Here is a 21364-nt window from a genome sequence, read left to right on the forward strand (position 1 = left end):
CTTCCTCTTCTAGAATCTGTGGGGCAGATGAAATAGACTCTCCCTTTATTTTTCCTTTCTCTGAGGAAAATCCTCCTCTTTCCCAAAACGATATTACTTTCCCCCTCTCGATAGGGCTATAACAGCAGAGACAGGCAGAATCAAACAGCTCTACCCATGAGGGAATGTGAATCGAGAAGTTTAAAAAATATACATGATAGTGTACCCATATTCATAGAAGAATTACCCACTATAGCCAAAAGGCGGAAGCAACCCAAATGTCCATCAATGAATGAATGATGATAAAATTTGGTATATACCCACAGTAGAATATTTTTCAGCCATAAAAGGAAAATTCTGACACATGATACAAAGTGGATGAGCCTTGAGGACACTATGTTAAGTGAGCTAAGCCAGTCACAAACAGACAAATGCTGTCTGAGTCCACTAATTCGAGCTACCTAGAGTCATCAAATGCATAGAGACAGAAAGTAGAATGGTGGTTGCCAGGGGCTGGGATTGGGGAATGGGAGGTTAGTGTTTAATAGGTATGGAAAAGTTCTGAAGATTGTTTGCACAACCGCACGAATATACCTAACATTATGAAATAATACACTTTAGAAGTAATTGAGATGGTTAATTGAGAGTGATGAGTATTTTATCACAATGAAAAATAAAAATGAGTGAAAAAAATCTGTTAGAAATGCAGATGTCTTGTCCAGGGAGGGGAACTAAAACCCTCATCCATTCCTTAGATTATTTATTTCATTAGCTCAGGGCCTGGTCCTTTGCAGAGAATGGGGTCCCAGAGGAAAGGGAATGTTTTCATGAAGAAAAGATGCACACCTCAAGAGTCCCAGTTAGAACCACTATGAAGACAGAGGATATCCAGCACAGATGGGAGAAAGGGGACAATTCTATTCAGGGAGAGAGGGTTAGGGACAGCGACAGAGCCTTAGTGATGTGGACAAGAAAGGTAGAGTGTGAGCTAGCTGGGGAGATAAGTGTCTTCTACAGGATGTTGTTGTGGGGTGTGAGGGCTGCAGGCGCAGTACTTAGAAAGTGCTGGGGCTAGAACTTTTGGAAAATTCTGATTTTTTTTTTTTTGAATTTCAGAAAAGCAATATGGTGCCTATTGTGCATATTATAGAACATTCCTGGTGGAGTCTGGCTTGGTACACTGTAAACAAGCCCATTAATATTCCTGTGGTGAAATGTATAAATATTCACACTAAGTGGGATAATGAAGACTATAAATAGCTTTGTGTTGGTCTAGGCCAGGTTTTGCTGCCAAATAAGTTAAAAAAAATCTTCTGGTTTTCAGAGATTTGGGGATCTGAAAAAGGCAGGATAGGGACTCTGACCCTGTATGAATTTCGTATCATCTAAAGGTTGTAAATTAACAAAGACACATGATGTTGGGAGGAACTAGAACAACAAGGTCCAGCTAATTCAACATTCTGATTTTATACCCATGGAATGGAAGTGACTTGCCCAACATCATACCGCTGGTCACAGGCAGAGCAGACTCAGGTCCCCTACCCCCAATCTGGCACACCCCGGAGGGCTCTAGTAGACCCACCCTGACCTTTGGAGTCTGGAATCCATGAAGACAATCCTTCCTCTCCTTTATGGTTCCCCAAAGATGTGACCTCTTGCCTATGGGAAGGTCCCCCGCATCACTGAGGTTTTCTCTGACAGGAACCTACAGAAGACTTTGTCTTCTAGGTTCACTGACTTCACTCAAGGGCTTGTAAAAGACAATGTTCAGTAAGGTTCTGAGAAATCATTGTATTTATTTGGGTATTCATCACATGCATCAGGAGAAAGATTTCCAATTAAAGGATCATGTGTAAGACAGCCACCAAGGAGGAGAGGAATCTTGTTTGTTATTGTAGAATTGGAGTTCAGGGCAAGGAAGGGAAATATTCCTTTTATTTGTGAATCATCAACATTAGTGGTCATTGAAAAATGGTTTTTTCCATCCCTGACACCTGCCCATGGGATTAATCCTGCCACAGGCTTCTGGGTGGAATGAAGATGCTTTTGTGCTTTGCATTGTGCTTGGTGCATAGAAGGCATACCACAAACATTTGATGAATGAGTGAGTGAATGAGTGAACAAATATGGAGGGGGATTAGTTAGGAGTCTTTGTTACGGATTGCACAATCCCAAGCTGAATTAAACAAAAGTGGGAAATATTGCCTGATACAATTGAAAAGTTCAGGGGTAAGGACCTTCAGGCAGGGCTAGATCCAGGCCTGCAAGTGAGTCCTGGGAATGTCTCTTTCCTTCTCACAGATCTGCTTTCCTACCTGTTGCTTCCTTCCCAGGCAGGTTCTCAGGGACAGGTGATGACAGAGATGGTGACCAACAGTTCTGCACTCACATCCTGCCAGCTGAACTTGGCCTGGGCTAGGGAACACACCACACCCATATCTGAACCAATCCCTATGGCCAAAATGATATGCTAGTTTCATTGGCCAGGCCTGGAGCAGGGTGGGGTGGGGAGGGGAGGTAGGAAGATAGAGATTAAGGTTTGGGGAAGAGTGAGTCCTTAAAGTGCTGGTCCCAGAAGTAGAGAGAGCCAGTGCTGAGCAGAGGTATACAATAGGCGACTCTTACAAGAGTGGATGCCAAAGGGTCTTTCTGTGGTATGCGAAGCACAGACAGGCTCATGTTTTAGAAGACAGAGCTCACTCATCATTAGGGAAATACAAATCAAAACCACATGAGATACCACCTCACACCTGTCAGAATGGCTAAAATTAACAACACAGAAAACAACAGATACTGGCAAGAATGTGGAGAAAGGGGAACACTTACACTCTTGGTGGGAATGCAAACTGGTGAAGCCACTCTGGAGAACAATTTGGAGGTTCCTCAAAAAGTTAAAATTGAGCTACCCTAAGACCCGGCAATTGCAGTACTAGGTATTTACCCAAAGGATACAAAAATAGTGATTCATAGGGATACATGGACCCTGATGTCTCACTATCTTCTGGACACTGAAGGCCAAACTATGGAAAGAGCCCAAATGCCAATTGACTGATGAATGGATAAAGAAAGTGTGGTGTGTATACACACACACACACACACACACACACACACACACACACACACGTGGAATATTACTCAGCCATATAAAAGAATAAAATCTTGCCATTTGCAGCAATGTGAATGGAGATAGAGAGAATAATGCTAACCAAAATAAGTCAGTCAGAGAAAAACAAATACCATATGATCATGTGGAATGTAAGGAACAAAACAAATGAACCAAAGAAAGAAAGAAACCAAGTAACAAACCAAGCAATGCTAAGTGAAGATCTAGAGAGTATAATGCTAAATAAGTTAGTCAGAGAAAGACAAACATCATATGGCTTCACTCAAATATGGAATTTAAGAAATAAAACAGATGAACAAAGAGGGGAGAAAGAGAGGCAAACTGTAAAACAGATTCATACCTACAGAGAACAAACCGAGGGTTGCTGGCAAGGAGGTGGGCAGGGGGATAAGCTAGACAGGTGATGGTCATTAAGGAGGGCACTTGTTATGATGAGCACTCAGTGTTGTATGTAAATGATAGATCACTAAATCCTACACCTGAAACTAGTATTACACTCTATGTTAACTAACTGGAATTTAAATTAAAAACTTGAAAAAAAAAACTTGAAATAAAATAAAATAAAATAAAAACTTGAAATAGAAGAATAAGAAGAAAAAGAAGAAGCAGAAGAAGAAAGAAGAGGAAGGGGAAGGGGAAGAGGAATGGGAAAAAGGAGAAGGAGAAGAAGAAGATAGTGCTTAGAAGCAATAGGAATCAACATGACCATATAACCATAGAGATTTGGATAACAGTAGGCTTGGGAAATCATGATGCAATACAACCCCCAATGAATTGGCTCACTTGCAATGGTGCTTACTCTCTTCCAGACAGGGCACTGCACATTTGACATTCAGTTAACTCATCTGAAATGCACAATAACCCTGTGGATGGTTGACATTCATTATGCCCACCATATGGACGAGGAAACTGAGTGTTTGCTTCAGAAATCCTCTCAAGTCTCCCAGCTAGTAAGTGAAGGACAGATATTTGCGTCCACTTATCTCTGACTCCCTAGCTTGGGCATTTCTTCTGCCCATCTGCATTGCCCTCAGATCTGCTCTTCTCTATGTTGCTTCCTTCTCAGGCAGACTCTCGGTATGTGCTGGCAAAGATGGCCACCAGCAGGTGTAGAGCACGCCAGCTGAGCAATCCTCACAGAGAAAGCCATTCATAGGTGTGCCAGGATGTGGCCTGAGAAGGTGGAGTGTGGCCACAGGCCAGCCACAGGATACTGTGGTGAGCATGATAGGCCCTGGAAAGTAATTCCTGAGTTCTGTACAAAGCGGAGCCCGATACCTTGAGGCCATGAACTTCTGTCCAAAAAGGGAGGCAACCTTACAGTGTCTCCTCAGACCTTTAATAGTTTACAGGGGAGAGAGCTCCTCAGAGTTGGACTTCAGTGTCATAGGAACATCATTACCTTTCTTTTTATTCTTTATCTAGGAGTAACTGAGAGGGAGAGTTCATTTGAAGGGAGAAGAGATAGTTCTGAGGAGTGGGGCAGTGGTGTACAGAGCCAGGAGTGGTATTTGACAGACAACATTCCCTTGGATCCCGAGGGGTGAGAAAATGCGTACTGTCCTCCTTCCCTACTGGTCCAACTCCATTGTCCTGCCGTCTGCACACTGGAAGCAAGGGTCTCCCTAAGGATAATCCTGAGATTATGCTCACCCTTATTCTCTTGCCTTTACTTGGTGCTACAGGGCTGTAGGTTCTGAGACCGTTGGGATGGACCCTGAATTTTCCCATAAATCTGCTTAATTTAGGAACTATTTTCATTCTCCATATCTTTGAGGCTTTGAGCACATAATAAAGCAGCATAATTTAAATAGTGTGTGAGTACTCTGAGCACATAAATTCAAGTTTTAAAGTAAAAGTAGAAACAAAACGAGGGCATTGAGCAGAAGAAGCAAATATGATAAATAGGAAGGGAGAGAGGTTTTTCTATGCTAATTTCTAAATGTGGACGATAGGTTTAGCTCAAAGCTTTCCAGTAGATCGAGTAAAAAGAGAAATATGTTTACAAATTCTTTTTCTCATAAAGATAGAAATACACCAACTTTGAAAGGTATACTTTTTTCTTCACATTAAAAAAAGATTTGCCATGGGGGTCATTTTCTAGAACAAAATGTGGGTAGTAGTCCTCTCAACAATGTAACCACACATGCAGGTTTCTGTTCTGTGCCCCTTCAATAAAAGGGGAGAGCAAAACATGAAGCTGAAGCAGCATCAACATCTCAGTTCCTTGGGGTTGGCAGTACCACATACGTCCAAATATAAAGCAAACAAGAAAATAAGAGAAACTCTCATTTGCTCAATTAGAAGACCCCTCCAAAAATGCTTTTTTTGACCATGTGAATGTATAAACTCAGGGCTGGAGATAAAATAGTTTGCTTATAACTTCATTTCATAATTTCATGATACACATTTAAAATCACGTCTTAGGCAAAGTAACGTATTTAGAAATATTACACTTTTCTATGTAGATTTCAAGGAAACGATAATAGTCTAGCTAGGTTCATGTATGATCCACATCACTGTCTCCATAATTGGGGTCAGCCCTTGAGTCATCTTACTTGGACTCCAAGAATAATGACTTCACTTTCAGCTAACGGTTGTTGAGAGATGTCACTTTTGGAATTCGCGTACAGTGCCCCCACTGGAAATCTGATCCTGAGCCTCAAATACCCATTCACAAGGCATTAGAACAGTGGCCCCCACCCCACTGCATTTATCTGATGGGGTGTGTTTGGGATTGCCTCTTCACAGAGACTTATTCTATAGATTTTTAAATGATCTTTAAAGGATGTCAAACATTTGCAACTGGAAGGTCATTCCTTTGGGAATCATGATGAAATTCCATTGACCCTCTATTCCTTATTTAAACAGGTGAGTGACTTCTCTTAGCCTCTAAAATCAGACTCGGATGAAGACATTTCTGGCCAATGCATCCTCCCCAAACAGTACTTTGTGGTTCAAAACAATGTAATTAAGAGAACACCCTGGAACACAAGACTCTTTTATGGGGCAGGACTATGTCAAGGCATTTGTGATAATTTCACCATGTGATGGCTGAGTGCTTGATCTGACCATAACATAGCCCACCCTGGAAATGTCCTGTGTCTTAGAAAGAGTGCTCCCCTGGGAAACAGAGTCAACCCTGTTTTGCTAGGTGCAGAATCTTGAGCAGGTCACAAATTCTGGGGCCTTGGTTTTCTTATGGGTGAAATGAGAGGTATAGGCTGGATCAGACAGGGGTTTGAAGCGGGGTCACAAGGGGACCATGGGGATGGCTCTGTATATACCCCAGGGAAAGGCTCTGGTGCCCTCCCCTCACTGGCAAGTCAACAGAGTCATTCTGCTTTGATCTATTTTATATAAAGGGATTCCAGGTAAAATTTTCTTTGAAGTAAAGATCCCCTTTTTTTTAATTAAAAAAAAAAAAAGGAGTAAGCCATTATGGAGACCTGTCCACTCTGAAGTTGTCTGACTTCAAAGCCATCAGGGGGTCATAGTTAAGTCTTCCTATTGATGGCTAATGAGGCTATGATGTGCCTGGGGAAGCGGGGGACAGACACTGCCTGCTAGTTGGTGAGCATAAGCCATCTGGCAACATGGACATTAGACAACCCACTATAATGTCCCACTTAGTCGGAATCCCATCATCCTAGAAAACCTGCTCATAATTTTATGAGAAGCAAATAACAAGGAAACAGTCATTCTCCAACTTGGCAGCATATTGGAATTACCTGGGGAGTTTTTGAAAATTCTGATGTCTGGGCCACACCCCGTGCTAATTAAGTCAAATGCTAGAGGAGGGACCCAAGTTTTGGTTATTTGTGTCTCCCAGTGTGGTAAAGTTTAAGAATATACAGTGTTGGTCACTGTGGAAACTGTACGGTGGTTCCTCCAAAGATTAAACATGGGATTACCGTATAATCCAGGGATTCCACTCAATCCAAAATAATTGAAAGCAGGATCTTGAGATATTTGCACACCCATGTTTATAATAGCCTTACTCACAATAACCAAAAGGTAGAAGCAAGCCAAGTGTCCACTAATGGATGAATGAATGAAGGAGATGTGACATATACATGCAGTGGAATATTATTCATTCTTAAAAAGGAAGAGGATTCTGACCCATGATACAACATGGTTGAAGGTTGAAGACATTAGGCCAAGTGAAGGAAGCCAGTCACAAAAAGACAAACACTTAAAATTCTACTTAAATGAGGAATCTGCAGTAGTCAAATTCATAGAGACAGAAAATAGAGCAGTGGCTGCCAGGGGTTAGGGGGAGAGGAGAGTGGAGAGTTGCTATTTAATGACTTCAGAGTTTCAGTTTTGCAAGATGAAAAGAGTTCTGCAGGTTAGTTGCACAACAATGTGAATATACTTAACACTACCTAATTGGACACTTAAGAATGGTTAAGACAGTAAATTTTAGGATGTATATATTTTGCCTCCATTTTAATTTTATAAACTATAAAAAGAAAAAGTGGCATCATGTAATGCCTTGCTACTCCAAGTGTGATCTCTGGGCCCCAGCGGGGGCATCTTCTTAGGAGCTGGTTAGGAATGCAGCAGCTTGGGCCCATCCAGTTCATCTACATCAGAACCCACATTTTTAAACAAGACCCTCCCCCCAACCCAGGTGGTCCATGTGCACATTAAACTTTGAAAAGTGCTTGTGATGGAATGAACATTTGACCAGGATGAAAGACATGGCGGACTTGGTCATTAGCTACCCAGCATCCACCTCGTCTCCCGACTTCCTCCAGAACCCGGCGTTCTCTGAGCGGCCATATGTCCAGTGGGCTGACCTCATGCGCATCCCCACACAGATCAGTCCCCTGGCCAGTGACTGGTTTCTGCGTGGGCGTGTGGCCTGGTTTTGGCCAATGCAACAAAGGCAAGTTCTACTGGAGAGGTTCTAGGGACACCCGAGAAGAAATAGCCTGTCCTCCCTTTGGAAGTTTTCAGGTCTGGATGGGACCCGAGCAAATTCTGTTTACATCTTGGGACCTTGGATGCAGCAAGCCTGGTCCTTGACATGCCGACAGACACACACAGACACTGACTGACAAGACCCTGGGGTCTACCTCACCAGTGGATTTCTGATTATGTGAGATTAGAAAAGTGTTTTTTTTTTTAAACCATCTGAGTCAGGTTTTCTTTTCTTTTTAGCTGAGGGGTTTCTCAACCTTGAACCTGTCGACATTTGGGGCAGGGTAATTCTTTGTTGTAGGAGGGCTGTTGTGTGCATTATAGGATGTTAGGCAACAGTCCTGACCTCTATCCCTTCAGTGCCAATAGCACTCCCCCCTCCCTCAGTTTTGACAACCTTAAGTGTCTCCAGACAGATTGCCAAATGTTTGGAGTTTGGAGGGGGGAGGTACAATTTGCCCCAGCTGAGAACCACTGCCACAGAAAAAGGCATCCTAATGAATGTGAAGGCCTCTATTCAGCGTATCTTCAGGAGGGTAAAAATTGCTGCTATCTATGCTCCAGAGTGTTCCAAGGATCAGAGCGAGATCAGGTGTGCGAGAAAAGCAAATACACACAAGGTGTTGCTAATCGTTACCTGTCTTTGATGCTGCTGCAGCATTGATAGCAATGTTGGAGTTTCCATTTATTCTTTTAATGGGCAGAAATGTTTAACTTAACAGATGGCCAACGCGGATAGCAAATGAAATTTTCCCCCGGCAAAGCCGGTGAACCCAGGACTCTCTGGGGCTCTTCCTCCTGCTCAGAAACCCTGATCTCCTCTAGCCTAGCCCTGAACTGGACCCCCAATCCTGACTCCTCGTCCCAGGAGGTGATGGGGGCTACAGAGCTCACCCATTAGCATATTTTCACAGATTAAGAGAGATCTTCATATTTAGCTGCTGGAGAGATGGATGCCCCTCCCCCATAACAGTATCTTCACAGCTCACACATCTGTGTATTTGAGACCTGCTGTACTGGGGTCCCTGGACAACCGATCATGCCTTACGCTCCCTTTCCTCAAACCGGCTGACACATCAAGGTCTCTTTCCTCAGATGCCCCCTGGCTCCTACCATCAGTGCCTTCAGATTGATCACTTCTTGGAGAGTTTGTGTCCCTAAGTGTCACATAATGTCCCCAGGGGCAGGAAGGCTTATGAGGGGAGCCAGACATTAGGTGTGGAGATTTGGGAGTGTGGGAGCAGTGAGGGGACCAGCACTGGAGGCCTTTGAAAACAATGGATGGATCAGTCACATAAGTCTTGGGAGTGCTTGCTCTTTGCTAGGCTGGGGCAGGGCTGGGGAGCAAAAGGTGTTGTTACGATGAGGCTGTGGTCCTCATGACCTACTGGGGCATATGTGGAGGACGTTGGATTGCTCTCCTGGCCTTGTCCTGTATCGTGGTTTGGGGTAACTACCCCCATACCAGGGCAACTACCCCGACTTTGTGCTGCATTGCCACCCCTGCAGCCGACGTGTTCTGTAGGTCACTGACTCACCTTCTGATCCAGAGCTAGGACACATATTGGGGCTTGGCATATGAAGATCTGTGCTGGAGATGGCATTCATTGACAGCTTCTAGGGAAAAATAGTTTTCCTTTGAGGGAGGGGGGGACATGCCTTTCAAAAGTGATGCTGGGTCCAGCTACAGCCCGGTTATTACCACGAAGGAGTCAAGCTGAGGACTGAGCCTGTATATAAAGGAAGAATGAGCCAAGAGAGTTGCAGGGAACTCAAGCTGGAGCCTTGATCAAGCATGTGAGCCACCTCTGGACTTCTTGGTGGTGGATGTTAGTAAGACCTCCTTACTGCGTAAGCCAGTTTGAACTGGACTTTTCTCTTCCTTGAATTACAAACTGTCCCACCTGACCCAGAGTTTGCTACCAAGAAGGGGATGCCACAATTAGCAAACCTCAAATATGGTTCGGCTGAGGAGAGGTATTCACATGGAGAGCAGCAAAATGTCCTTACCAGGAAGACACTGATCCCGGGCTAGCAAAGTAGGGGCTTCTCTCCCATTTTACCCTGGGATACAGACCCGATGCATAGAGAGATAGGACATTTGGAGAGATTTGGTGGGAAATACTCAGGATGTTGGGTGCCTCCAGCAGTCTTGGTTAAGGTCCTAGGAGACTCAGGGCATCTGGGTGGCTCAGTGGGCTAAGCATCATCCTTCAGCTCAGGTCATGATCCCAGAATCCTGGGATCGAGTTCCGCGTGAGGCTCCCTGCTCAGCAGGGAGCTTTCTGCTTTCTTCTCCCTCTCCCTCTGCCCCTCCACACCCCACTTATGCTCTCTCTCAAATAAAATAAATAAATAAATAAAATATTTTAAAAAAAAAAGGCCCTGGGAGACTCAAATTTAGGAGGCGTGTAGCCCATTTGAAAGCGGGGAGGAATAAAAACAGAGCTTGCTGAGAGAGGGCCTTTCTGCCTGTGGCCTGCGGTCCAAAGTGACTAGACTTTGATGAGCAAGCCCCACTGGGTCAAAAAAGCTGCTGTCACTGGCTAAAGTTAGAACACAGGCAGTGATTCAGGTGGCTCAGCAAGAGAAAAGATCAGGGCCCTGGAAAAGCAGTGTCCCCAGGTCGCAGGTCTCTACGGAGCATCTTGTCTTAGGTACCTCAAGCCTGGTGAAGGGGACAGCTCACTCACTGTGGATACAGCTGGGGGGGGGAAGGAAGACAATGTGGGGTACCTTCACATCAGAGGTGAAAGAAGATGCCACTAATCTGTGGAGCAGGGCAGTGGGCAAGGCACAGAGCCCTGTTGCTTAAGGATTCTGACCGGAGACCAAATCCAGCTTGAAATACCAGCTCACAGACTTGAATGGAAGATCCAGTAGATTCTTAAGAATGCTGACTTGCGGGCGCCTGGGTGGCTCAGTTGGTTGAGCAACTGCCTTCAGCTCAGGTCATGATCCCGGACTTCCAGGATCGAGTCCCGCATCGGGCTCCCAGCTCCTTGGGGAGTCTGCTTCTCCCTCTGACCTTCTCCTCTCTCATGCTCTCTCTCACTCATTAAAAAAAAAAAAAAAAAAAAGAATGCTGACTTGCCAAAGAAAGGAACCAAGCAATGTCTGAAATTACCCATCCCACAGGGCAACCCTTGAACTTGTATCCACCAGAAAATGTGTTGTTAAAGCAATGACTCTCCTTGAAAGGCACATGCCCATTAAGATGTTGGCTAGGCAATGGACAGGGCAGCTACACACAAACACAGAACTGGGGACCAAAATCTTGGCTGACGGAGGGACTTGCTTTACTACCATGGTAAGGAATCCCCAATATTTTCTCAAGACTGCATTGCATGTACCATTGGCCAATGACACCTGAATGGGTTTCCCATGGACCTCTTCTCCAAATGGAGAATTCCCCTTCTGGAAATTCTTATTGCAGATGGACTGGGTTCTCCCCCACCCTATTACTATATTGATGGTGGTGAAATTCAGAATTTAGTTCATAGTTTACCATCCTATGAGTTGCTATTTCCAGACATGATGGAGAGTATGATGCATCTTCCAGAAAATATGAACTTGAACCCAAGTCCAGTAAGGGATGAGTCATAGGGCTTCACCCACTGGGGGAGGAGGTGAGTCTACATTAGCCGAGTGTGGGTATTTCTGATGATTATGTAGCAGAAGGAGGGTGTACAGATGTTGGATTACCAAAAGGGTAGACAATAGGAGGATGTTATGGTCACTGTTTAACACTCATCTCCCCTCCTCCAGATAATAATCCCGATTTTGTTCGGTAACTACGCTTGATCTCACAGCTTGTATGGTTTAAAGAAAGCTAACTCCCCTCCCAGATCCAGGACCAGAGTGTACCGCCAACACTAAACTCACACTGGTGACCCTATGCAGACCTTCAGGACTGGATGGGGCTCTGCTTGGAGTGCCTTGGAGACAACGTTCTCTCTCTTTCCTTCTTCTTCTGGGGTAGGGTGTTGGGGAATATAAGTCTCGAAGCAACCATTTTGCTACCATGAGGGGAACCAATTGTGACCGAAGCCAACACAAGGAGGAAAAGTTGAAAGAATCAGAGATAGTGGAGCTGTGGCCCAGATTGTACCATACCCATCCTTACCCTTGGGCTTTGGAGATATATAAGGTCTTCTTTGATGTTTGATCCAGTTGAAGCATTTTCTGTTATGTGTCACTAAACAACCATTACAGAGTGTGATAAACGCTAAAATAAAAATATGAAAAAGAGGGTGCCTGGGTGGCTCAGATGGTTAAGCCTCTGTCTTCACTCAGGTCATGATCCTAGAGTCCTGGGATCGAGTTCCGCGTCAGGATCCCTGCACAGTGGGGAGCCTGCTTCTCCCTCTGCCTCCCTCTCTATCGTGAATAAATAAATAAAATCTTTTTAAAAAGCATGAAAAATAGTAAAGAGAGGAGGTGGGTTAATTAGCGAAGAGGAGCAATTATTTCTGTTTTTTTCTTTAAGACAACTTTATTGAGATATCTTAGACTTAGAGAAATTGTTTATATTAAGGTGTACAATTTGATTGACATACAGACATACACCGAAAAGATCACCATGATCAAGCTCAACAACTTATCCGTCAGTTCTACATAGGTATTCTTTTCCGTATGTGCGTGTGGGGAGATGTAATTTAAAATCTGCCCTCTTAGAAATTTTGAAGTATGTGATACATTATTAACTATTATTACGGAGCTGTATATTAGATGCTCATGGAATGAATGAATACATGGAATGTATTCATTCCATGAATACGTGGAATGTATTCATTCTGTGTAACTAAACCTTTGTACCTTTTGACCAACATATCGTCATTTCTCCAACCACAATTCTGCTCTCAAGAAACAATGTTTCTTTAAGCATGGAGGATGGGAAGAGCAGCAGAGATACACCCATCTCAGTTCTTAGCATTAAATGCACCTCTTTGGTGGAATTAATTGGACTCATCCGGGGCCATCATTGTACATTTCTCAGCCCATCCAGGCAGGAATGGATGTGTTGAGGACTTTAGGGCAAGGCACTGCTGCTGACATTCCTAAGTCCCCAATACATATTGGGTGGTGGAAGGAAGCCTTCCATCTGTTGCCCCCATCCCTCCGCAGGGCAGTCCCCCAGCGTCCCCTCTCACTGTGAGCAGCCAGCCACCTCCTAACCCTGTTCTCCCACTGTTGTTACAGAAGATGGATCACATGTCTCCCAGGCTGAGAGCCTTCCTCTCTGAACCCATTGGAGAAAAGGATGTTGCCTGGGTGGACGGGATCAGCCGTGAGCTTGCAATCAATTTGGTCACCAAAGGTTTCAACAAGGTAATTCATTTTTTTCTTATAGCCCCAACTTTGCTCTCCGACCTCCCTTCCCCTAGCCCTGCCAGATGGCGGCCACGCTATGTGTCCCTGCAAGGGGCCGTTACAGAGCAAAGCCGCCACTTGGCAGAGTGCCACTTGCTTCAACACTACCGACCCCTCATGCTTGGGCAGCCCTGAGGGCCAGTAGATGATGAGCAAATTGAATGGCTTTGGCTCAGAGCAGCTGGGCTGGGCTTGATTCCTTTGGTGTTCAAACACCCAGAGGTCAACAGAAGCGAGCCAGCTGCCCGAGTCTGGGGCTGAGCTGTCCGGATGGATGATTTGCATACACTTCCTACCTCCAGGAAGAGGCTCATGGGGTCTCACCTGCCCCACCAGGGCATCAGCTTGGCAACGCAGGTGGAGTAACCGCAGACTGGGGTCTACACCAGAGTAAGAGGATGTCAATTGTTCTAAGACGTCACTCACAGCCCAAGAATGGCCTCAGGGGTATCCAGTGGAATCCGAACATTCTTTTCTATGTAATTGTTTTTTTTTTTAATGGTGCTCTTAAAGATGCTTGGAACTTTAGGAGAGAATGAAGAACCCAAGAGTTCCCGAAGAGAACCCAAGGAGAGTGAGCACACACACAGGCGATGGGAATTCACGCTTGGTAGAGAGATCTCGCCCAGCGCTCCTACTGCTCCTCTCCGGTTTCGTTCCTTTTTTTTTTTTTTTTTTTTTTTTTTAAGTTCCCTCCAGTTTCTAATGTCAGTCTATACTGCGGTGTGGGGAGATGGGGCAGAAATGCCCGACGAGGCTGGGAACTGCTGCCCGCACGGCTGACGATCCAGGAAGGTGTGCACCTGCCCCGTGCCCAGCTGTTTCCAGGGGGCCTCTGAACTACTGGGCCTCTAGTTGTCTGGTTGAACCACTGCTTAATACCAGTTTCGAAACATTCTGAATATCACCCCAATCCACCGGCCCATTTAATATCCACTGGGTGGTTTTGCCAGAAAGCTGGAGCTCCGTGGCTGAGGTAGCTTGGATTCTTTCCTCTCAGATAAAGGAGTTGGGACCCTTCCCAAGTAGGTAGTGAAGGAAACAAGGCTGGTTAGGGAAGGCATTTTAAATTAACAATTCCTTTTTTGAAGGACATGAGTGTCTCTTTTTCTTTTTTATTGTGGTGTAATGCACCAACATTGATATGAAGGGTCCTGCTCAGTCCATTTTTACACACATACACACACACACACACACACACACATATATGTATTTTTAATGTATATGTATATATTTGTATATGTATAAGTATGTATATATTTATATATATATATATATATTATATATATGTGTATATGAACTCATGGAGGCACCCCCAGATTCAGTGATTGGATACCTCCAGAATGCCCGATGATCCCCTTGTGTCTCTCCCCCACCAATGCCATCCCCCACTCTCAGAGGTACCCCATTGTTCTGGCTTCTCCTGCTTTGATTTAATGTTGGTTTTTGTTTTGTTTTTTTGTTTTGTTTTTTTTTTTTTGCTGTTGTTCAGCCAGACTCAGCTTCTTAGAAACATTTTTATTCACATGCAGTGAATTTCATGAATTTCACCTTTTTTAGTACACAGTTCTGCAAGGTTTGACAAATGGATGCGGTCATGAACCCACTACCACAATCGAGACACAGAGCAATCCCAACACTTCAGAATGTTCCTCTGTGCCCTCTGTGCCCTTCATAGTCTCCACCCTCAACCCCTGACAACCACTGATTTGTTTTCTATCCCTAGAGTTGTTTTCTAGAGTTGTTTTCTATCCCTAGAGTTTTGGATAAAGGAATGAATGAATAATGGGTAAATTTCAGGCATCCCAGAATTTACTACACAGAGTCAGAGCTGTAGAGAAGAGGAAACTGTTTGCCTGTGCGTGGCCAGGCCCCTCTCACATTCATGACCTGCTGGTGAGCAAGGTGACCAGCACACCACCTCCAGACCTTACTCATTCCTAGGGTCGCTAATTTCAAGCACTCACGTAGGGGATTTCACCTTTCTCCTTCGCTTTGAGCCCCTGACACACCTGCGAATGAGATGAGGGGTTCCTTATCTCCACTTCACAAAGGAGAAGACAACTCCTCAGAGTTAGTGTCTTGATCAAAGCCCCATGTGAGGACAAGAATGGCGGTGGATTGTGTGTTCACAAACCACACAGGAAGACCTGGGTCCTGGTGGTTACCACGGCAGGGAGGGGGCTTAACCTGGGATTCAGTGGTAAGACTCTGGGCTGGAGCCTGGCTGAACCTGTGAAAGGATCCAGGAGACCCGATGTGGCTTCTACAAAGGTGAACAAGTGCTTGGGGTGAGGACTGGTCAGTGCATAGGGCCAGCAGGAAGAGCTTCCAGGACAGGCAGATCCTACAGGGAAAGGGTCTCAGATTTAGCATATAAAAATGCAGGTGCTTTTATATTTTTTTAGACTTTTATTTTAGAGCAGTTTTAGCTTCACAGCAAAATGAAGCTGAAGATGCAGAGATTTCTCATGTACCCCCTTGTCTCCCACTGACATGAACATCCTTTCTCATGAGCCACACCCCCACCAGACTAGTACATCTATCACCATCAAAGAACTTACATTGGCACATCGTAATCAGCCAGGGTCCGTAGCTTATATTAGGGTTCACTCACAGAGTTTCTGTGGGTTTGGACAAATGTGTGATGACACATATCCCCCATTTTAGTAACATTTTAGTAAGCTGTTTCACTGGCCTAGAATCCCCTGAGCTCCTAGATTTTTATACTCTGCGTGCAGGAGACCTTAGGGAGGGACAGCTCTCTGGGTCTCCTGCTATCTATCCTCCGTCTTTGTGGGCCCCTGCTGAGGTCCAGTTGTCCCCTCCCCCAGCTTTGTTACGACTTTGAAAACTATTGTTTCTTCTGTGGATTCACCCAAGTCTCTTCCGGACCTTGACAGTAAAAAATGTGGCGGCATTCTCTTTAAGGGATTTAGTGCCTGCCCTGCTCCCAGGCAGTCAGCCTTGGCAGATCTAGATCTCTGAGAATCTAGATCTCTGCTGTCTGCTACGGTGGCCAGTGGCCATTTGTACCTGTGGAGCACCTGTCTGAATAGAGATGAGATGTATTATACATATAAAGTACACACTGTGATTTCAAAGATTTAAGATTTTAAAATACCCCCTATCAAGGCAAAGTTGTAATTTTTTTGTTGTTGTTGATTACATGTTGAAATGTTATTTTTAAAATGTGGGAGAAAATAAAGCATATTATCAGAACGAATTTCACCAGCTTCATTGCCCCCCCCCTTTTCCTGTGGCTCCTGGAAAATTAAAAATTATATATGTGGCTGGCTCATATTCAATTTCTACTGGAGAGTGTTGGTCTAGACTTAAGAGCAGAAGGGCCTCAAGAGACAACGGAATGACCTGGAAGGGAAAATACGTTGGTGCACAAGGCGTTCAAGAGGCTTTCCATGGCCTGGCTCTAGCTCTGTCTTATATTCCGCCCCCTAAGCCACTCCACACCCAAGCCAAACAGTCCATGAATCACAAACACAGATGGGACCACCCGCCTGCAGGCCTCTCTTGAAATGGACATTCACCCCCTCCAGGACTCCATTCGCAATGAACCTTCTCCAGGAAGAAAGCCTTCCTTCCGCATGCCCACCCCAACCTAACAAGCTTGTGCTACTGAACACTGAGTATTCAATAGGACCCGTTGCTGGGACATCTGTCCTGTTGACTATTCTTTCCACACACGGCCTGAGAACCCACACTCATTATGCTAGACAGACACCGTTTGCCTTTGGGGCTCTCCCATGTCTCCCATGAAGCCCAGGAGGTTCTATGATCTTTGTGCTCCTCTTTTCCCCGTGAAAACCCTGCCCAGGGACGAGTGAATTTCCAGGCACTCAATAAATTCAGGGACTTTGAACAGTGCCCTATGGGGAGGGTGCATAACCGGGAGGAGAACCCTGAAGTCATCCAATCCAGAGAATCTGGTTTGGTTCAATGTTCTTTGAAGACATTAGAAAGTTCTATCCTTAAGTCCGAATCTTCCTCCTGAAAGATAGTTGGAAGATCGGGGAGGGGTATGTGTTCTGGGGGCCCACCTGTTCCCTAAGGCTCTCCTAACAGCAGAATTTGTGCGTGATGTTTGCTGTACGTCAGGCTCTGTCCTCAGAAAATCCTGTAAGGTATATATACTGTTTTACTAATGGGGAAACAAGCACAGAGTGGCCACGTGACTTGCTCAAAGTCGCTCCCGGTGAGAGCGGTGATATTTGCATCTGGGCAGACAATGTCTGGGGGTAGGGGGGTAGTCATGCAGAGACCCCCCCCCCCCAATAGCCTGATGTCTGGACCCTGCAGGGAGACAGTCATGCAACTTTTGGGTTACCCCACCTAGGATTGCCAGATGAAATCCAGGGTCCTCCTTCATTAAAGCTGAATTTTAGTTAGAAAATAATTTTTTAGTGTAGGTAAAGCCCAGGGAGACATGGAGAAGAAAGAAGAAGAGGCAAGCCCTGCATCAGATCAAATATTTGTCCTAGAGACAAGGAGTTTTAAACCAGAAATGATTGAGAAGTACTGGATTTTCAAGATTGTCCCTGGCTACCAGCGGTGGTGAAGGCTGAAGAGCCAGCATCCGGTTAGAAGAAAAGAGAGTCATCGATCCCACAACAAATTCTTGTGGACACCTAAGTGCACTGACTCTAGGCCCGGAAGAGCTGGCAGCTGCAGGCAGACGTGTCGGAGAAGCCAGAGAGTCAACAATGGTCAAGACCACGGATGTGTTTGCAAAGGTCATGTGATGGAAGGAAGGTACAACCCCTTGTGAAACCTGCAGGGTGTCAAATCCCTGTGTTGTACACTGGAAACAAATGAGTGTCAGCTTTATTCCAATAAAAAAAACAGTGAACAAAATAAAAGAAAAGAAAAGCCCAGGAGTCACGGTGAAGACAGAAAATTTTCACTGGCATGGACCAGGCCCAGCCACCTAGCCCTACAGGAAGATTCAAGGCCCCTTGGTCCCCTCTACTGAGGGCTTCAAGATGGCCTCAGCAGAGCATTAGGCCAAGGGGACCTCTGTCCAGGGTGGTGGGGGTAGCCATGTCTACTCAACATTTCCACGTCTCTGCATCACCCTCCCTGCAGCCAGATTTTTGTGAGCTTTGGTCCAAGAAGGGAGAGGTGGGAGATTTTCTCCTCCTTGGTTAGGGGCTTGCTTGCTGGAGCCAGAGGAGAAACAACAGGCTTTGGGCATGGGGACCATGATGATGGCCTCCCTTGGGAACAGGGTTGAAACAGGCTAACTTTTCATCCCCACCACTGGAGGGTGGCAGCGTGAGTGGACGAGGGACAGTCAGGTGGCAACTTAGTTCCAGAGGGCCTTCTTCCTGTAGCGTTCCTGGAAAATTTGCCTCTGGTCCTATATGTCATGTGTTCCCCGGCTTCCTGGCTGCTGAGGCTGATGGGGGTGGGGAGGCTCTGATCACCCAACCAGCTGATACCAGCAGCAGGGCCTCCGAGGCCGGATGCAGATGGTCAGGATGGGCAAGCATGGGGCTCAGGAAGACAGATATCAACCTCTCGGATTCTCAGTGACCCCCCCATCTGGAGAATGGGACAGGGTTAAAACGTGCCAGGGGTCTGGAGCCCATCAAAGGCATTCAAGGGCCACTTACTATCATCATGATTATTATTATTACTATTACTTATCATCATCACTGATTTTTTTTCTCCCTGTATAGAGCCCCTTGTTCCTTGATCCTGTTATTCACGTCTGCAACCCCCACCCCCACACCTACTGGGGCACCTGGCTCAATTAACATTCAATAAATGTTCATTTTTTTTTCCAATGTTGAGTTAAAAAACATCTCCATAAAATCACCACTGAAAACACAAGGATACTGATAATGTAAAATGAGATTGTTCTAAGCAACAATATGGCTTTTCTAGAAAGACGATTCAAAGAGCACTTGAAAACAACCGTGACAACCTGGGTGTTTTATTTTAAATCTTTTCAACAACTGGACCATGACTAAAAATAAGAAACACTAAGCTCCAACAGCTTGGGTACATTTTACTGCAATTCAGCTTTTAATTTCTTTTTTTAAAAGAAAAATATGTTCCCTTTGGTTAAGATTAAGTTTGCTTTGTTTTATGTAACTGAAAGTAAACAGACAGCAGCAGGTTTTCCTGGAGAAGGCCCAGGACGGCAGGCGAGGACACTGGTTCTCACTCCCTCCAGGCTGGAGAGCCCCCAAACCAGCCACGAGAGACGGGCGTTTATGTGACCTTAAATCTCCAGGCTTCGCCATTTAGTGAGCAGCTGGGTCAGTCTGTGGCCACGCGGTCTTGGGTGTCCCTTTCCCCATGTAGCCCTTGCTCCTTGTCAGTAATCATGTGATAAGATTATCAAGAGACCAGTGAAAAGCTAAAGAGTAGTAGTTAGAAAGTGAAAGAATCCTGAAGAGCTATCAGTCCTGGTATACTTAATATTACTTACGTTTTTTTCACACACTCAGACTCTTCAGAAGGGAAGGATGGGTGAGGTTTATCACATGTTATGTTCCATTCCCGTCCCACGGGCTGAGCATTCCAGGACACTCTCCTTAGTTTCTCACATTGAATCCACGTCATTCGGTTTGCAAGGTGGGGCAGGGCACCTTGTGTGGCTTTAAAGCGATGCAGAAACTGAAACCTCGCTGCGATGCACAGGACAGTCCCCACCCCCACCCCAACAGCACAAAATTATCCACAATGTCAACAGTGATGAGAGTTAGAAACTCTGCAAGATCGATCCGAGAAAGCGATGGGGCGGGGAGCATCTCTGAGTCCTCTTCTTGTTTGCGTGCATATGTGTGCATATGTGTGTGTGTCAAAAAGAAATACTGAGGGCATCTGGCTGGCTCAGTTTGTGTAGCACGCAACCCTTGATCTTGGAATTGTTAAGTCTGAGCTCCACGTTGGATGGAGAGATTACTTAACATCTTAAATAGAGAGAGATTGATTTAGAGAGAGAAAGAAATGCTACATCAGAGGTCAGAAGGGAATATGCTAGGCTGTTGCTACTCAAAATGTTGTCCCTGGACCAGCACCAGCCGGGGACATGTTCAAAAAGCAGAATTCCAGGCCCCTCCAGACTTTGTTAGTCAGAACCTCCCTTTTAACAAGGTCCCAGATGATTTATGCGCTCATTGAAGTTGAGAAAGATAGGTTCTGGTTTACCCCAGGCTGGACACACCACCTCCCAACCCCAACCCGGGAGATCTGCATTTCACTTGGCTTCCCATCTCACCAAGGTCCAGTCCCAGAATCCCCATTGCCCAGGTGCTGTCCTTGGCCCTCAAACCTGATCTGTGCCCCTTCCTTCCATGCTCGCAAGAGTCCTGGTGTGGGAGAAGAGCACCTCTGAGCAGGTTTATTATAACCTTTCCCATTTTTCTCCCTGCCTCTCCCCGGCCCCGCAGGCCTACATCCTCTTGGGACAGTTCCTTCTGATGCATAAGAACGAAGCAGAGTTCCAGAAGTGGCTTATCTGTTGCTGCGGCGCGACCGAGTGTGAGGCCCAGGAGAGTTCTCACTGTCTGAAGGAGTGGTGCTCCTGCTTCCTCTAGACACACACCTCCTTGCTCTGACGCCTGGGTAAATGGCACACTCTGTACTGGCACCCAGGCTTGGGGTCATTATTTTTGTGTTTAACTGGAAGGCTACACATTCATTATACAAAGTAGTTCACGAATATAAAAGAGGACAGGCAAAAGACAACGGGCCCCCAAATTTCCAACCCGGCAACAACTGTCACTCACCTCCCATGAATAGCATGCCAAGCATCTCAGGCATAAATGTATATAAAACAAACTTTTATTTTAAAGTGGGGATTGAGTTTTAAGCCGGTGTATTGGTTCTATGTGTTGCTGCATAGCACGTGGACCCAAAGCATGGAGGCTTAAACCAAACAATTTTACCTCACACAGCTTCTTAGGGCCAGGAACCTGAGAGTGGCTT

General features: G+C 45.4%; 1 protein-coding gene across 1 annotated transcript; it reads left to right on the forward strand.

Moving 5' to 3' along the window:
• The first annotated feature begins 13237 nt into the window (after window positions 1-13237).
• On the forward strand, window positions 13238-20973 carry LOC111141915 (barrier to autointegration factor 2). Its single transcript, XM_022494755.1, has 2 exons — window positions 13238-13363; window positions 20827-20973. Exons 1-2 carry the CDS (start codon window positions 13238-13240, stop codon window positions 20971-20973), a joined length of 273 nt encoding a protein of 90 aa, XP_022350463.1.
• Window positions 20974-21364: the final 391 nt, after the last annotated feature.

This window comes from Enhydra lutris, unplaced genomic scaffold (genome assembly GCF_002288905.1).
Source record: "Enhydra lutris kenyoni isolate GAN:26980312 unplaced genomic scaffold, ASM228890v2 scaffoldscaffold6, whole genome shotgun sequence".
Taxonomy (NCBI): domain Eukaryota; kingdom Metazoa; phylum Chordata; class Mammalia; order Carnivora; family Mustelidae; genus Enhydra; species Enhydra lutris.